This window comes from Simochromis diagramma, unplaced genomic scaffold (genome assembly GCF_900408965.1).
Source record: "Simochromis diagramma unplaced genomic scaffold, fSimDia1.1 OVJJ01000603.1, whole genome shotgun sequence".
Classification (NCBI taxonomy): Eukaryota; Metazoa; Chordata; class Actinopteri; order Cichliformes; family Cichlidae; genus Simochromis; species Simochromis diagramma.
Genome location: NW_024387414.1, coordinates 5173436 through 5187828, shown reverse-complemented (window position 1 = coordinate 5187828; position 14393 = coordinate 5173436). Strand labels below are relative to the sequence as shown.

Here is a 14393-nt window from a genome sequence, read left to right as displayed (position 1 = left end):
AACATTACTGCTGTTGTATTTAAAATGTACAGTTCAAGGTGAAGGAAATATCCATTCTTTCTGCCAGCCACATACTGTCCAGTTTTGAAACTAAACAGTTAAATACAAGATGTGAACTGTCATGTAAAGAACCTGTGTCTTAATCTCCTGTTATTTATTCTGAGCTTTCATGTTACTACACACTAACTCATTGGCTCAACTAACTGATAATGTTTTATTACTATCATCTTTAATTAAACATTATGTTTGATTCTGTTCAGAGTTTACTCTGGCAGATAAGAAGGCTCTGATAAAACAAGTGAAACCAACATGGAATGCTAACTAATAATCTAATATAGTACCTCATTTTGAAACAAAAACCATCACCATAGAGGTTTATAACACTTTATAATAACAGGTTTTAACGTATGTGTATGTGCTGTGGGTTCAGAAAGTCTGATTCTGATATTTCTGATTCTGCTCTATTTTAAAGTCAGTAATCAAAAAGAAAAGATCAGAATTCCTGAAGTTGTATCTTTCCGCTGAAGCAGCATTTACTAAGGTGAATTTGATCTGCTCAGCAAAGGCTTGTAAGTAAATCAACCTGCAGCCGTCATTCACCTGCTATACAGAATGCTTTTTAAGTAACATTGTGAGACTGGACAACACGGCACCAGATCCATGTGAAATTGTCACAAGTCAAATTATTCCAAGCAAGGGGGTTCTTTTCCAGTGTCAAATTGTGTCTAGACTGAAGGTTTCTGAGGGGGAAGCACATTACACTCTAAAATGCTGCGTGGAAACTGGATCAGTTGTATCTAAAACACAATCAGGCAGACCAAATGTGACTACATTAATACATCAAACATTGTTCACTGGGAGATAGAAAAGCTAAATCTAATAATAGTTGCAGAATTCGCTAAATAAAGAAAGCAAGACTGCAGTCAGCAGAAGTATTGTTCTAAGAAAAGCTGTGTAGTCGTAGTCTCAAATGATTAAAAGGGTCTCTAAAGTGCATGTCAGGATGGGAAATAAGGCCAAAGACTTGAAGTGGGCTAGAACTTTGCAGCTTTCACAATGAATGATTATAGAAGATTTAATTTTCTAATAAAGTCTGAGATTTGTGGCAGTGTATGTGAGGATAAAAATAGAGAAGAAATGATACTACAGTATCGACACCACCATGAAACACAGTCTGGCAGTATATTGGCAGTATATTGTGACAAAGTTGCTGTACACCCATCATTATTCTGCTCCATAATGGAGCAGAATAATGACTTTGTTCAGACCCCAAAGCCTAAAAAAAGCCTGTGTGCATGTTATCCTAAAAGTAAGATGAAATCATACCACATCTGTAATTCAGTTTTCCAGGGATTCAGCTTTTCATTCAAATTGTTATGCTGCATTCACTGGTGTATTCAGACTTTTTGATCTTACTGTACATATATTATGATGTTTTATGTCTGTATTAAATATTTGAGAACACTCCATTTCAGTGCATTATATGTTTATCAGCATGCATTTCAAGTTGTTGTGTCCAGCTAAAAGTGCAACACTAGCCTGAAGCTACTGAACCCTTAGGCTTTTTAACAATTGTTTTTTTTAGTGATGATAGGAAGCAGCGTGGGGAGTGAATTTCCTGTCCTTTCAACACCAGAGCACGCACTTTTAACACCTGGCACGAGCCAGGACAAAGAGTTGATTCATTTGACCCTCACTGCCAAGTTTTCTATCTCTGAGTATCATTGTCTGTCTCCTTCATGCTGTCTCCCTCTTTCTGTGTCTCTCCTCCCTTCCTTTTTGCCTCTCCCTTTTTGCCCTCCTAGACGCACCCAAGCCTCCTGCTGAGGACCGCTTTATCATGCCTGATGAGTTTGCGGTACCTGAGGTGGAAGGTCCAGGGAGGGAAAAAAGATCACCCATTTCCAACAGGGTGGGAGGTCTGAATGTGGAGACCCTGGTTGTGGCAGACAGGAAGATGCTGGAGAAACATGGCAGGGAGAATGTCACCACCTACGTCCTCACCGTTATGAATATGGTAGGGCTGAAAAAGACAAGGGAGTGGAAGTGTTGGAAAGACAAGGTGTGACAGAACATATGAGGTAGCAATCGTTCAATTACACATAGGAAATCTGTCGAAATTTTGTGTTTCTCAAAGCTCTTGTTCAGTTACCTAACATAGCAGGATCTCAACAGATCAGTATTTCCTGCGAGGCAAGACACAAGTGCTAAGCTAACTTTATAAGCATTCAAATTTGCAACGTTTCTCCAGAGAAAAGTGCAAAAACGTTGCTAACCCTTTATGTTTGTGATATTTGTTTGATTGCAACTTTGAATGCAACTTTTTGCCACTTTCCTCTGTTTAAAAAATAAACAAGTTAATTTTAAGTGTGAACTAGGATATGTCAAAATAAATGAAGGAGGACTACTTCCAAATTCTTTAAATTCACTTCAGATCATCAGATCATCACTTGGACGGTTGAAACTTGGAGACAGTTGGGTGTTTCAACAGAAGAATGATCCCAAACACACATCAGAAATGGTTTTAGATTGGATAATGAAAGTTAAGATTAAGCTTCTGGAATGCCGTCACAAATTACCATGACACTCATACCAATGGTGACTGAATGTGAACGTCTGACTACAACTCTCAGTGCACACAAATCCTCACTCAATCATTTTATATTTCTCCCCAAAGAAGAATGGTTTCAACGCATGCCTATGTAATGACACTATCAGTGGTTCAGGTCTGCCTTTAGAGACTTTGTTGCACACATACATAATCTTTTTATCTCTATATTTTCTGCAAAAATGTTACCAATAAGTATTTTCAACTAATCTACAGGTTTCCAGCCTTTTCAAAGATGGCACCATTGGGAATGATATCAACATTGTGGTGGTTAGCTTGTTGCTGCTGGAGCAGGACCCTGTAAGTAGATTTACACTAACTCCTTGCCTGACTGTGCTGCTTTTAACTTGACACTGATTAAAATACCCATGGCTGTGTTCTAAATCTCAATTGTTCTCTCTACAATTCCAGTTGGGCTTGACCATAAATCATCACGCTGACCAGTCCCTCAACAGTTTCTGTCAATGGCAGTCAGGCCTTGTGGGGAAAGGTGGTAAACGGCACGATCATGCTGTTCTCCTCACTGGACTGGACATTTGTTCCTGGAAGAACGAGCCCTGTGACACTCTGGGTGAGATAGGGCTTAGCTCACTTTAACAAGCCAAAGATCTTTTTTTTTCTTTTTTTAAAGACGCATGTGAAAAGCAACAGTGTGACTTTGTCTGGACCACTGACAACTAAGAACCCCTTGCATTGCTAAATGTTGTCACATTTTGGTTAACGACAGCCTAGATGTGATGCTGTGGGTGCAAACATTATAACAGGGCTGACAGGTGAAGCGAAAATAGTTGTCAAGAGATAGACTGGCAGTCATTTGTCACTATGAGCAAACCCTATATTTTACTAGAGTATTAAGCCGTGCCATAAAAAACTAGTGACAGTATGAATGCAGACACATGCAGAAGGAGAGGGGGGTTGATATGCAAGAAAGTCAACAGATTGAAGTATAAGCACCAACTTGAGCTGTCACTTCAGGCAAAAACAGCTCATTAAAAATATCCTGCCAAAGCTGTCTGTAACAAAAAAAGGTAGGGTCTAACCAAAAATATTTTAACTAAATGGAAAAACAAAGCTGAACCATTAATGTTAATGTTTAAAATCTGTCTCTTTTATTCTAATGGCTCAGTCATCCTGGACTAACAATAGGACAGCAACTTCCTTACAATTAGTTACAAATAGTTATGACCACCAACTGGTCACCCAGAGGTTGAGCATACTCACCTTCAACCTCAATACTTGTCCTAAATTTATGTTCCAAATCTTCAAGGTTCTCGCTGGACTCTCCTTTATTATAAGGGGTCAACATAGCAGGTAGCTTGATTCCCTTCCTGGCACAATACCAAAGGGAATTTCTGTTTAATGGGAAATTCTGTGTACGTTACAGATTTGCAATTTTCACTGAGTTATCTCATTTAATTTCCATATTATCAAACTGTTTTATTGCTGTCTTGAGACACCAAGTTCACTTTAAAGATTTCAGTTGTCTGTGAATGGTCACAAAGATGGTCCCCATTTTTGAAGCAACCATTTTAAAGGCAGCTGCTCACAGTTGTAATAATTTGCATGTATCCAACCAATGTTCTCTAAACTGAGACTAACAAGCTATGTTTGACAACTAAATATTGACGTTGGTTATTATATTTTTGGGCCCATTGGAAGAAATTGCTTCCTGAAAATTAGAAACCCCAAGTAAAGATTCCTCATCAGCTTATCAGTTACAGAAAAATCTCACATCTGGGTAGTTAGTCACTGTGCTGGTGCTATCTGCTACACAGTTAACAGTAGTCCTCTGTGCTGATTGCTAACAAAGTCTAAGAACTCATTTAAACTAAACTGGGCAGGACATCTGAGATTGCACTTGGCAGTTCTGTGAGATTCCCCTTCCAGGCAAGCACGTGTGTGAAGATACATGTGTGGCACATATTTGTTGTCTTTACAAACTGTCAGAACAGATTGTGCGCTCAGTGTAAGAGAACAAGAATATGATACAGATTTGGGGTTTTATCTTGCTTGTTTTTGAATTTTCAAGTAGCCCAGATTTTCAAATAACTTTTCTCTCCTTGTTGCAGGTTTTGCCCCCATCAGTGGCATGTGCAGTAAGTACAGGAGTTGTACGATCAATGAGGATACAGGACTTGGCTTGGCTTTCACCATTGCACATGAGTCTGGACATAAGTATGTTTAGAAGAAAGAGCAGCAGACTTAAAACAGATGAGACTGTCTCAGAATGTAATGTCATTTTGGAAGGGGCAGCCTAATTGCCTTTATGCTGTCTGTGGATGTAGTTTGTGTTGAAGTGACAGATGTGGTCTGATTTAAACAAACACACTCTGAAATAAGAGCATTACGTTAGACCCCTACTTCATCCACTCCATGACATTTTATGGGAGAATAATGGAAACTACCCAAGGCAGTGCAGCTCTGTGTTTATATTTATACGTTACCGGTGGGACTGGAGGCAGTTTATTTTTGATATGTGTAGATGTCATGTTGCGGTAAAACTCTTCTGTGTGCCTCATATGTTCTTAAAACAAACTATGAATTAAGTGTATTCACCTGGGTAATAATATGTCAAATATACATACACATAAGTATCCTAAAGCTATTAATCACTGACAATTTGAAAACGGCATAAGTGTCAAACATATGACATGGTAATGAATCAAAGAAGGGAGAAAATGTTGCAATGTATGAAGCAAACTGTTACAACAAATTGAATGACATCAGCAGGGTCTTTACATAGAAATCTATCAGAATGAGTTAAATCAAGCCAATTTAAAGAATTCATGTTCATTTTCTTTAAAATCCTGTAACATTTTATAATTTGTCTCAGTATCAAAAAGTGAATTATCATTATAATAAACTTCCCCTTTACTCACAAACAGCTTACAATACATGCAAGTCCATGTATTTACCGTATATCTCATTGCGACTGAAGTCTCTTATCTTCATTTTCTGTAGTTTTGGTATGATCCATGATGGGGAAGGAAACCCTTGCCGTAAGACTGAGGGTAACATTATGTCCCCTACTCTCGCTGGTAACAATGGAGTCTTTTCCTGGTCCACCTGCAGTCGGCAGTACCTTAGCCGCTTTCTTGGGTAAGCCCAGTTAATGCAGATTGTTAAAATTACCAGTCATGCTTTTGGCTTTCCTCCTTACTGACACAGGTACTGTTCTGTGTTCACCAGAACAGCCCAGGCATCCTGTTTAGTGGATGAACCCAAGCAGATCGGTCAGTACAAGTATCCCGAAGAGCTTCCCGGGCAGCTTTATGGAGCAGACACACAGTGCAAATGGCAGTTTGGCTCCAAAGCCAAACTATGCAGTCTTGATTTCGTCAAGGTAAAGTAATCACCTAATTTGTCAGAATTATTCGATCTCCATTTCCTTTTTTTCCCCCAACATGTTGCAACTGCAAAAACAGTTGTAACATGCGGTGCACACGATGCTGAGTTGCTGGGGGAATTAAAAAACAACAACATATTTTTTCTGGCTTTAACGATTGTGATTTATTATATCTTTCATTTGATAACAGCCCAGACCAGGAAACAAACAACAGTTCTTTACACTAAAGAAAGAAGTGTTAACCATGGGCTATCCATGGTTGTATTTCTACATGGACCAACAGTCCTTAATCATTTACTTTTCACATGTTTCTTTGCCAACACTGAGAATCGCTACAGTTCCTTGTAGTGAGAAGGGGGCACCCCTGGACCATATAGGAGCTGGAATTTATCTGCTTTACAGACTTAATGATCCAGTGCTAAACTGGCACTTTATTAACTAGCACAATCTTTACATCAGCAACCTTAACCCCCCCCCCCACACACACACACACATTTGACCTTCATTAAAATGCATTCCATCATTTGAATGGGTCCCTATACCACCACCCCAGTCTGCAACCCTTGTTGTTTTGGTATAAGGCTTTATGCTAGGTGCATTCAGTGATGTTGATTCACATGTAAATTTTATTTAAAATGCCTCAAGCTTTTCTTCTTGCATGGCTGTAATTGCTGGGAAATTGACTTTGCCAAGTCGTATATATGGCATTAGCCCACATGACGACGCCTTGGCTGTTCACGACTTCCCCAGATTCCTCCTATGTTTCCATAATAAAAGATCAAATACTATATTTGCATTTCTTAGACCTGTGTAGGAGTTGGCAGGTGGTATATTAACCTGCATGCTGATTAACAGTGGATTTGAGGGTTCCATTCACACTTTTCACTCTTTTTTCTTGACCCTGACATTATCATGTACAAGGACTTTCAGCATGATGCCATAGCGGTCACCCACCTGCTCTATGTCAGTGAAGTAGATCTGCATAAGGTTAAGTCTTGAACACACCAGGGAGCTGTCTGTCCCGCTTCCTCACTCCCTCCTTTCTGATTCCATTCTCGTTGCCAGTTGCAGTTGGGCCAGTTGCCAGATTCTGCCGCCTGTCTCTCGACCCCAGCTCTCCCTCTGTGCTCACTCGCTTGCTCTGTCTCTGTATTGTTGGGTCAGATGACACATACAATTATAGCCGGTTTCATTAAAGAAGTTCAATGATTAGTCTCGACACAGAAGCACTGTGGAGAAGTCTGTCAGAGGCAGTGGGGGCTTATCAAGCAAAGTGATGGTGGTCCTGGCAAAAATCAGGTAGAGGGAAGAGAAAAAGGAAAGGAACTCTTAACCAAAAGATGCCACGGCTAATAACAGCAGCAAACCCCATGTTTGCTGGATGTCTCATTCTTTGCGTGTCTCATTCGACAGGACATTTGCAAGTCATTGTGGTGTCATCGCACAGGGCATCGGTGTGAGACCAAGTTCATGCCTGCTGCAGAAGGTACCACTTGTGGCCCTGACATGGTGAGGAATGGTCTCCTTATTTATATGAAAGATCACAGCAGTCAGAATGTTATTCTCCTGCTTAGCATCCTAACAATTAGCATTTTATTGAGTCAAACTAAATCCTTTCATCTTAGAATAAAAATCCTAAAAGAGCTTTAAAAAGATGCAAGGATTTACTTTAAGCTCAAACTGATGACAGCTCAAACTGCATTTTTTTTTATTTGAATACTTCTTTGATCATAGATAATTAAATAAATCAGACAAAGTAACCATCGATGCTCCTCGTACATGCATGGGTGCACATTTTGGGCACTACTCTCCCAAATGGATTGAGTTGATTTGTACACACAGAAACATGATATTTAGAAAGAGAGAAAGGTGGTGATGTGTGTGAGTGCAGGGTTTGGCTTGGATCAACCCAGGTCTGCTGCACAATAGATGTGCATGTGTATGTGTGCATTTTGGCTGTAGATAGAGAGTCTCTATGTCCAGGTGTGGTGCTGGGCATTTCTCCAGACCAGGAAACAGAGGCAAGATGCCAGGGCCAACACTCAAGTACTGATAAGAATGCTATTTCTGTTGTCGTCTTCTCTTTCATTTCCTTCCTACTCTTTTCTTCAGTGGTGTCGGAGGGGTCAGTGTGTTAAGTATGGAGAGCATGGTCCTAGAGCAGTGCACGGCCAGTGGTCAGCCTGGTCTCAGTGGTCTGACTGCTCCAGAACTTGCGGTGGAGGTGTCATGTACAGAGAGCGCTCCTGCACCAGCCCAAGGTATACATACACTTGCACACACTTGCAAAACCTAATCTAATTCATCACCTCTATTTTAATGCTTTCGATAAGATTAACTAGGCAAACAGTCGACAAAATGATTCATGTTGTCACGCAGCTGCTTCCACAGTGCAAATCTGAGGTGCAGTTTGGGCCAGAAAGTAATTCTTGAAGGCCTTGTATTCTACGTTTTTTTTGAACACCTGAAAGTGCTGGCTGCCAGGTAGCTGTCAGCACAGTTATGTACGCACATTCTGTTCATGCACACACACACACACATGTGCTGATAACTGCTCTCATCAGTCAGGCTGACAGTCCAGACGGACAGACTATCTCTCCACATGCTCCAGACAAGGAACACCTCCTGATGGCATGCTCTTTTCTCTGAAAGCTGCCAAGATAGTCAGCAAACGTCCCCCATTGCTGCTCACTCAGACAAATATAATTCTACATAATTCTGTAGACCCAGATCCCACAGTGCATATCTCTTTGTTAGCAAAGCGCTCTGTTCATGTCATTACAAGCTTGACAATTTTCCAGTGTTAATGTTGTATTTCACCACAGACACGCAATCTCTCATTAATTATCCCTCGAACACGTAAAGATTTACTAGATCTTTTAAACCTTTATTTCGCTTCCATAAAATACAGATTTACTGCCGTTGTTCTATCACTATGCTACAATCAAGCAGTGTGGCAAGTGATTGACTCAGCCTGCAGTCGGTTAAACACCTGCCCCCACGCTGGTTCTGTAGCATGGTTACAATGGGATACTTGCGAAGGTGATTAATTTTGTGATTATTCATTTAATCTTCTTTTCATCCTTTACAGTGTCATGTGTTTACTCCATAAATCAGAAGTGATCCCATGGTGACCATTCTTTAGCAAGTTTATCCTATGTTTAAAGAGGTTTTGCTGTTTGCTGTTTGCTTCACACACCTCAGAGAATGGTTGACTCAATTAAAATAATAATAATAATCATCTCCATCTATTGGAGCCACAGCCAATTAGCCGACAGATTCTTAGATAACGCCTTCAGTATTTTATTTCCATTTTTTTCAAGCCATTGACTGAATCTCAAGTTTTCCTAATACTACATAAAAAAGAGGAAGAACTGACAACAAAAAGAAGCAGCTTTGCAACATAGAACTGATAATCATGCATGAGCATACACCAGATCATAGGTTTTCTGTACGAATATTGGCTAACATCCAAAGCAACTGCACAGCTTGATTGGTGGACGGTCCTCAAACTTTATTACTGCTGGGTCGTTTGCACTGTTAAGGGTAGCCATCATGTAGGAATTAGTCATAGCATGTTAGATCATAGTGACATGTCACGTCCAATTCTGCATATTTACACACACGTGTATGAGTTTCTGAGTGTTTAAGTGCAGGGAAATGTTTTTGTCATGACAGGGACACAGTTGCCCTTTTAAATACAGCTGCCTTCATATGTCTTGTAGCCATGCGAAGTGTATATGTGTGACTTGAATGTCAAAATGACTTCATAATGTCGGCTTTTTTTCCTCTTGTAGCTATTCACACGATTGTCATGGTTGTCAGCCGAATGCATAAGAGCCTGGACTGAGTCACTGTCAGCCCAATTAACAGGCTGACCTGAAAAATCCAATAAAGTTTAATTTAGTCATAGACATTGACTTAATTCATGTTACAACAGCACAACATATCTATATATATATATATATGGCTGTGAGTCTTTGCTTGGCAGTTTCCAAGGCCTCAGGTATGGACAGCTTGCTGTACTTTATAGGCACCTTCTTTGTGGCACCATTCTGCAACTCCCAGAGTTGGCTAACCTCCCTCCGTGCTACTTTGATCTTGCCCTCTAGCCTCCTTCTCCATGGAGGGTACTGCTCCTTGTGGCTGTTCAACTTATAGCCAAGCATCTCACTGATCACTGCTGCCGTATTGTAGATCAGCTTGTTAGTCTCGGTAAGCGTGGCTGTAGGTATCATCCGTAGTGCTGCATTAACATCATCGAGCAGACCATTCCAACCAACAACGCCCTGTTTTCATGTCTTGCCCACCGATGCCTTCTTGTTCCAGTAGCCCACTTCTCGTCAGAGTGCCCTGGTTCCTCAACACCTGACGCGGACCTTGTTGATCCGGGTGACGTCTGACGCCTTCATATTTATCTGTCTCGCCCATGTCTGCGGTAGGCTCGCTTAGCATGGGAGGTCTAGCCTTAGGACCCTTACTGGATAGGCACTGTTTTTGTCTGCCAGAGTGGGATTTTCACTGCATATTCTGCACCACCTCTCTGTGTGTTCATCATTTGTTTGAAGCCAGCTCACCTCCTGCAACCACTTTTCCGAGAATACGCGCTTCTTTTGCGGTTCGGACTCCTTCTGACATTTCTTTGGAGGTGGAGGAACACCAAAGTAATTGCTTAAAGGAGCTTGCTTCTTGGACATCTTTAAGAGTTCTAAACAAATGTCTGTCCTCCTCCAGAAAATCTTATGTACGCGTTTGCGTTCATAAGATTTTCTGGACACACCTGCGGACCACTTATGTGCACCTCTGTATAAGACTCGGACAATGCCACACACAGTATCACTACTTGTATTTCTTACCATAAGTCTGAGTATTTCTAACTTTTCTAACTAACTGCCCTTCCGCTGCAATATAAAACCCTTTCAAGTTACACATTTTCACCCTCTACCCAGTGCTATTACCCTTGTGTATCAGGATTCACACGACTTCAACTTCTATTTCACTTGAAAAAACAAAAACAAACCAAGTTAATATCACTGTAGCATGTGAACCTGTAATTGGAGTTAATTTGACTTACAGCAGCAACAAAAGTACTTGTTTAGGGTAAGGAAGAACTCATATTTAATGTTAAAATACAACCTTTCAACCCTTTACTTACATTACAAAGCTTAATGTTACTAGTGTGATAAGGTAGAAGAGGCCTCTATAATCAGGGTAAGGTAATATGCACCTTGTGCAGTCCTAGTGAGTAGAAAGAGGCACTTACAATTCGAATTTATAGAACTGATTACAGTTAACAATTGTGATTTAATAAGCTGATAACATTTGAAATAGGTGGTTTGGTGTCTGAAATCACACAAAGCCAGATAAATGCATTGTATTGTCTCATTCTTTTTCTCTGTACACATTAAACAGCATTAAGTTATCATGTTTTTCCAAACTTGGAAATAGAAATAATATGCAATTAGACTTTTCTAGTTGTCTGCAAGGAGAAATGGTACCTGTTTTGGTATTGTGATGCTGATGTATAATAAATAAGAATCAATGAAATGGACTGAACTTTCTGTACGGTGCTGCATGTCTCATTGTGCAGTATGATCTCCAGAGTAAACAGCAAACAGTGATTTCCACTACATTGTCACAATCAGTTTCTAGTTTAAGTTGCATTTTTGATTTTTGCAGTTCTATCAAAACGATCTGACTACATTTTTTTTGCATGTATTTTAAATGTCACAAATTTTAAGCCGAGTGTTCAAATGATTCCTTAAAAATGTATTTATTTATTTTTTCCATTGACCCATTTCATTATATCAACTCTATTATGGAGTCCATTAAGATATTCACAGAGTTACACAGTGTCTTATTTACTCATCCGGCTTCATCACTGCTTACTTAACAGCAGGCAGTCACCAATGTGTCTGTTCTGTCCATCACAGCCGACTCGTCTCCTAATCCCTGCGAGGGATCAAAGAGACAGGCTGCTTCTCATATGATACACATTATACACCATGACTGGCAGACCGAAAAGGGTCAGGTTATCTGCCAAGTTCATTTATCATTCTTGTAGAACTAAGCAAAGCATTGTAGGAGAAGCTGCTGAAAACAATGGATTGATGCTACCAACCGTTGAGTTACGGGGTCAGACAAACAGAGAGGGGATGGAAAGATGTTGAAGGCTAAACATTAAATCCATTAATGAAATGTAATGATATCATTATCAGAATAAACCCAGTTAGTTGTCAGAACTCCTTAAACGTAAATAGGCTGTGGTATGTCTGTATAAAGCACTGTTTCACATGCATCGCCATCCTCAGCTGAAAGAATTCAGCCATTCAGACAGACCCAAGCCTGATCCCGACAGCAGTGTGTACCCCTGAGTCACATTTTACTCCATGACTCATGATATTCAGAGTGTGTTTGTCCCCAGTAATCTCTGTGATTATTTTGGCCCCTCTGCTCTTAATCTGGGCAGAACGAGAAGGATTAGCCTGAATTGGAGTGCCTGTGTCTGTTATCATCTTTACCCCTAAACTGAACCGTCTGGATAGTCTGGGGGTGTGCTACTAAAAACTTGTGAAAATATCCCTGACACTTGTAACCTTTGCCTTGCTACAGAATCTTCAGTCAGCAGGAACAGATCCTAAAATAATTTGATTCTGCACAAACTCATTCATTTTATAAGGTAAGCATGTATGTTTTGCTCAGGCTTGTACAAGGCTTCCGATCAGCCGATTAAAGCCTTCCCTTCTAGGAGTAGCTCCAAAATGGAAAATGAATCTTCTCCCCTTGCCTCCCTCTTTTCCTCACTCCATCTCTGTCCTTGCTCTTTCATTCCCTGTAGACCACCTGCCAGATCAAAGATCCTAATCCTTAGCAAAAAGCCTGGGAGATTAGGTTCATGATCTTGACCTGGTTTTATAAGGAGCATTTTTTTGGCACACCCCATTTCAACAGGGTACACGATTAGGGAATGATGGTACTTAGACCATTGTTTGGTTGGAATCTCCCAGTGGACTTGTAAAGGGGTCACAGCAGCAGAATGTGGATCTATTTTTTATGTGAACTGCAGAAAGGGAAGTCCTTTGAGGGGAAGGGAGGGAGCAGTTGACTCAGAAAGATGACAAGACTAGACATAGTGACCTCTGAACTACAGGGGTTTCGGCTTCTGTCTTTGGGCAGATTTAGTAGGCTACTGGGACATTTAAACACCCTTCAGGGTCATAAGGACCCTGCATTGGGGCTTGTTGTATCTGGTTTCTGTCTTGTTGTTAGAAGTAAATTTACAGTTGCAATGATACTGGATCATCCAGATAGGAGAGGAAAGAATGATAAAGAGAAAAGGAAGAGAGACAAAGAGTGCTGTGAAACTTAGGGGCCACTTGTACAAAGTCTATGAAGTGCATTCAACTCCCTTCTCGAGTAAACGGCCCATCTTATGTGATTCTCAGATCATGAGACCTTGACTGATGGAGTATACACCGTAAACCCCCGCTGGCCTGCCGTAAGCACATTACCATATGGGCTGCATTTGTCTGCTGCTAAGTCTTAATAAGATCAGGAGTGCAAAACCTGTGCCAAATCCCCTCTCACCAAGGGATGCATGCTTGGCACACAGCAAATTCACACATATACACAGGCACACCTTGAATGGAGTTCCATCAGTCTTGGCAGCTAAGTCATTCTGTGATTGAGTCCAGGGCAGAACAGATATCTGCTTGTCTTGTTTGCTGACATCCATTATACACAGACATTTTCATTTGCTGCAAAAAACTCGAAAGAAATATACATCTAGTTTTTCTTGTGGTGTTTACTGTTTCTATTAGGCACTGTTTGTGTTCCATTGCCAAAGTGATTCATTATATTGTCACACTTAGTGAACTGTTTTTATTAGACGTGTTTGATCAGCATGGTTCTCCAGTCTCTGTATGTATGTGTGTGTCTGCGTGCGCACTTCTGTAAACAGCTAAACTCAATTTTCTCTGTTGGTGGTTGTGTTGGAATGCCTGGCATGGGTTTAGAGAGCCTGGGAAGTCTGACATGGCATCTTGATGTTCACTTAATGTCAAGACTCTGGTTGTGTTTTCTAATAAGTGGTGAGTGGTTTGATCATTTTGGTGACACATTAAAGCGCCACTTCCTTTTTATCAGCTGTTCATTTTATTCATGCGGTATATAAATTGTTGATTCAGCATAGCTTGTAAGCATGTGACTTATGATGTGATGAAGTAGCGTTAAAAATCCCACTTTAGTCAGTTAAATGATTCAGTACTTGGATAAATAACTTCCAAAGCTTAAAGGACGAGTTTTATGGGCTAGTATGAATTTTTGACCGTTTGCTGAGAGAGATCACTGACAAAATCTGCATGTTTTTGATGATATAAACTTGAAGCTGCAGGCAGCAGCCAGTTGGTGAAATTTACCATTTAGAATGGGTAAATATCT

The 14393-nt window shown here is 40.4% G+C and overlaps 1 protein-coding gene across 3 annotated transcripts in view; it reads left to right on the top strand.

Annotated features, from left to right (window-relative positions):
* The window catches only part of adamts18 (ADAM metallopeptidase with thrombospondin type 1 motif, 18), a 53756-nt gene that overhangs the window by 13064 nt on the left and 26299 nt on the right, over positions 1-14393 (top strand). For all 3 annotated transcript variants that reach the window (XM_040011629.1, XM_040011627.1, XM_040011630.1), the window contains 8 exons: positions 1806-2017; positions 2825-2908; positions 3020-3179; positions 4678-4783; positions 5570-5707; positions 5798-5951; positions 7368-7463; positions 8067-8215. In XM_040011629.1, the coding sequence (XP_039867563.1) occupies positions 1806-2017; positions 2825-2908; positions 3020-3179; positions 4678-4783; positions 5570-5707; positions 5798-5951; positions 7368-7463; positions 8067-8215 (1099 nt within the window). The remainder of the gene's footprint in view (positions 1-1805; positions 2018-2824; positions 2909-3019; positions 3180-4677; positions 4784-5569; positions 5708-5797; positions 5952-7367; positions 7464-8066; positions 8216-14393) is intronic.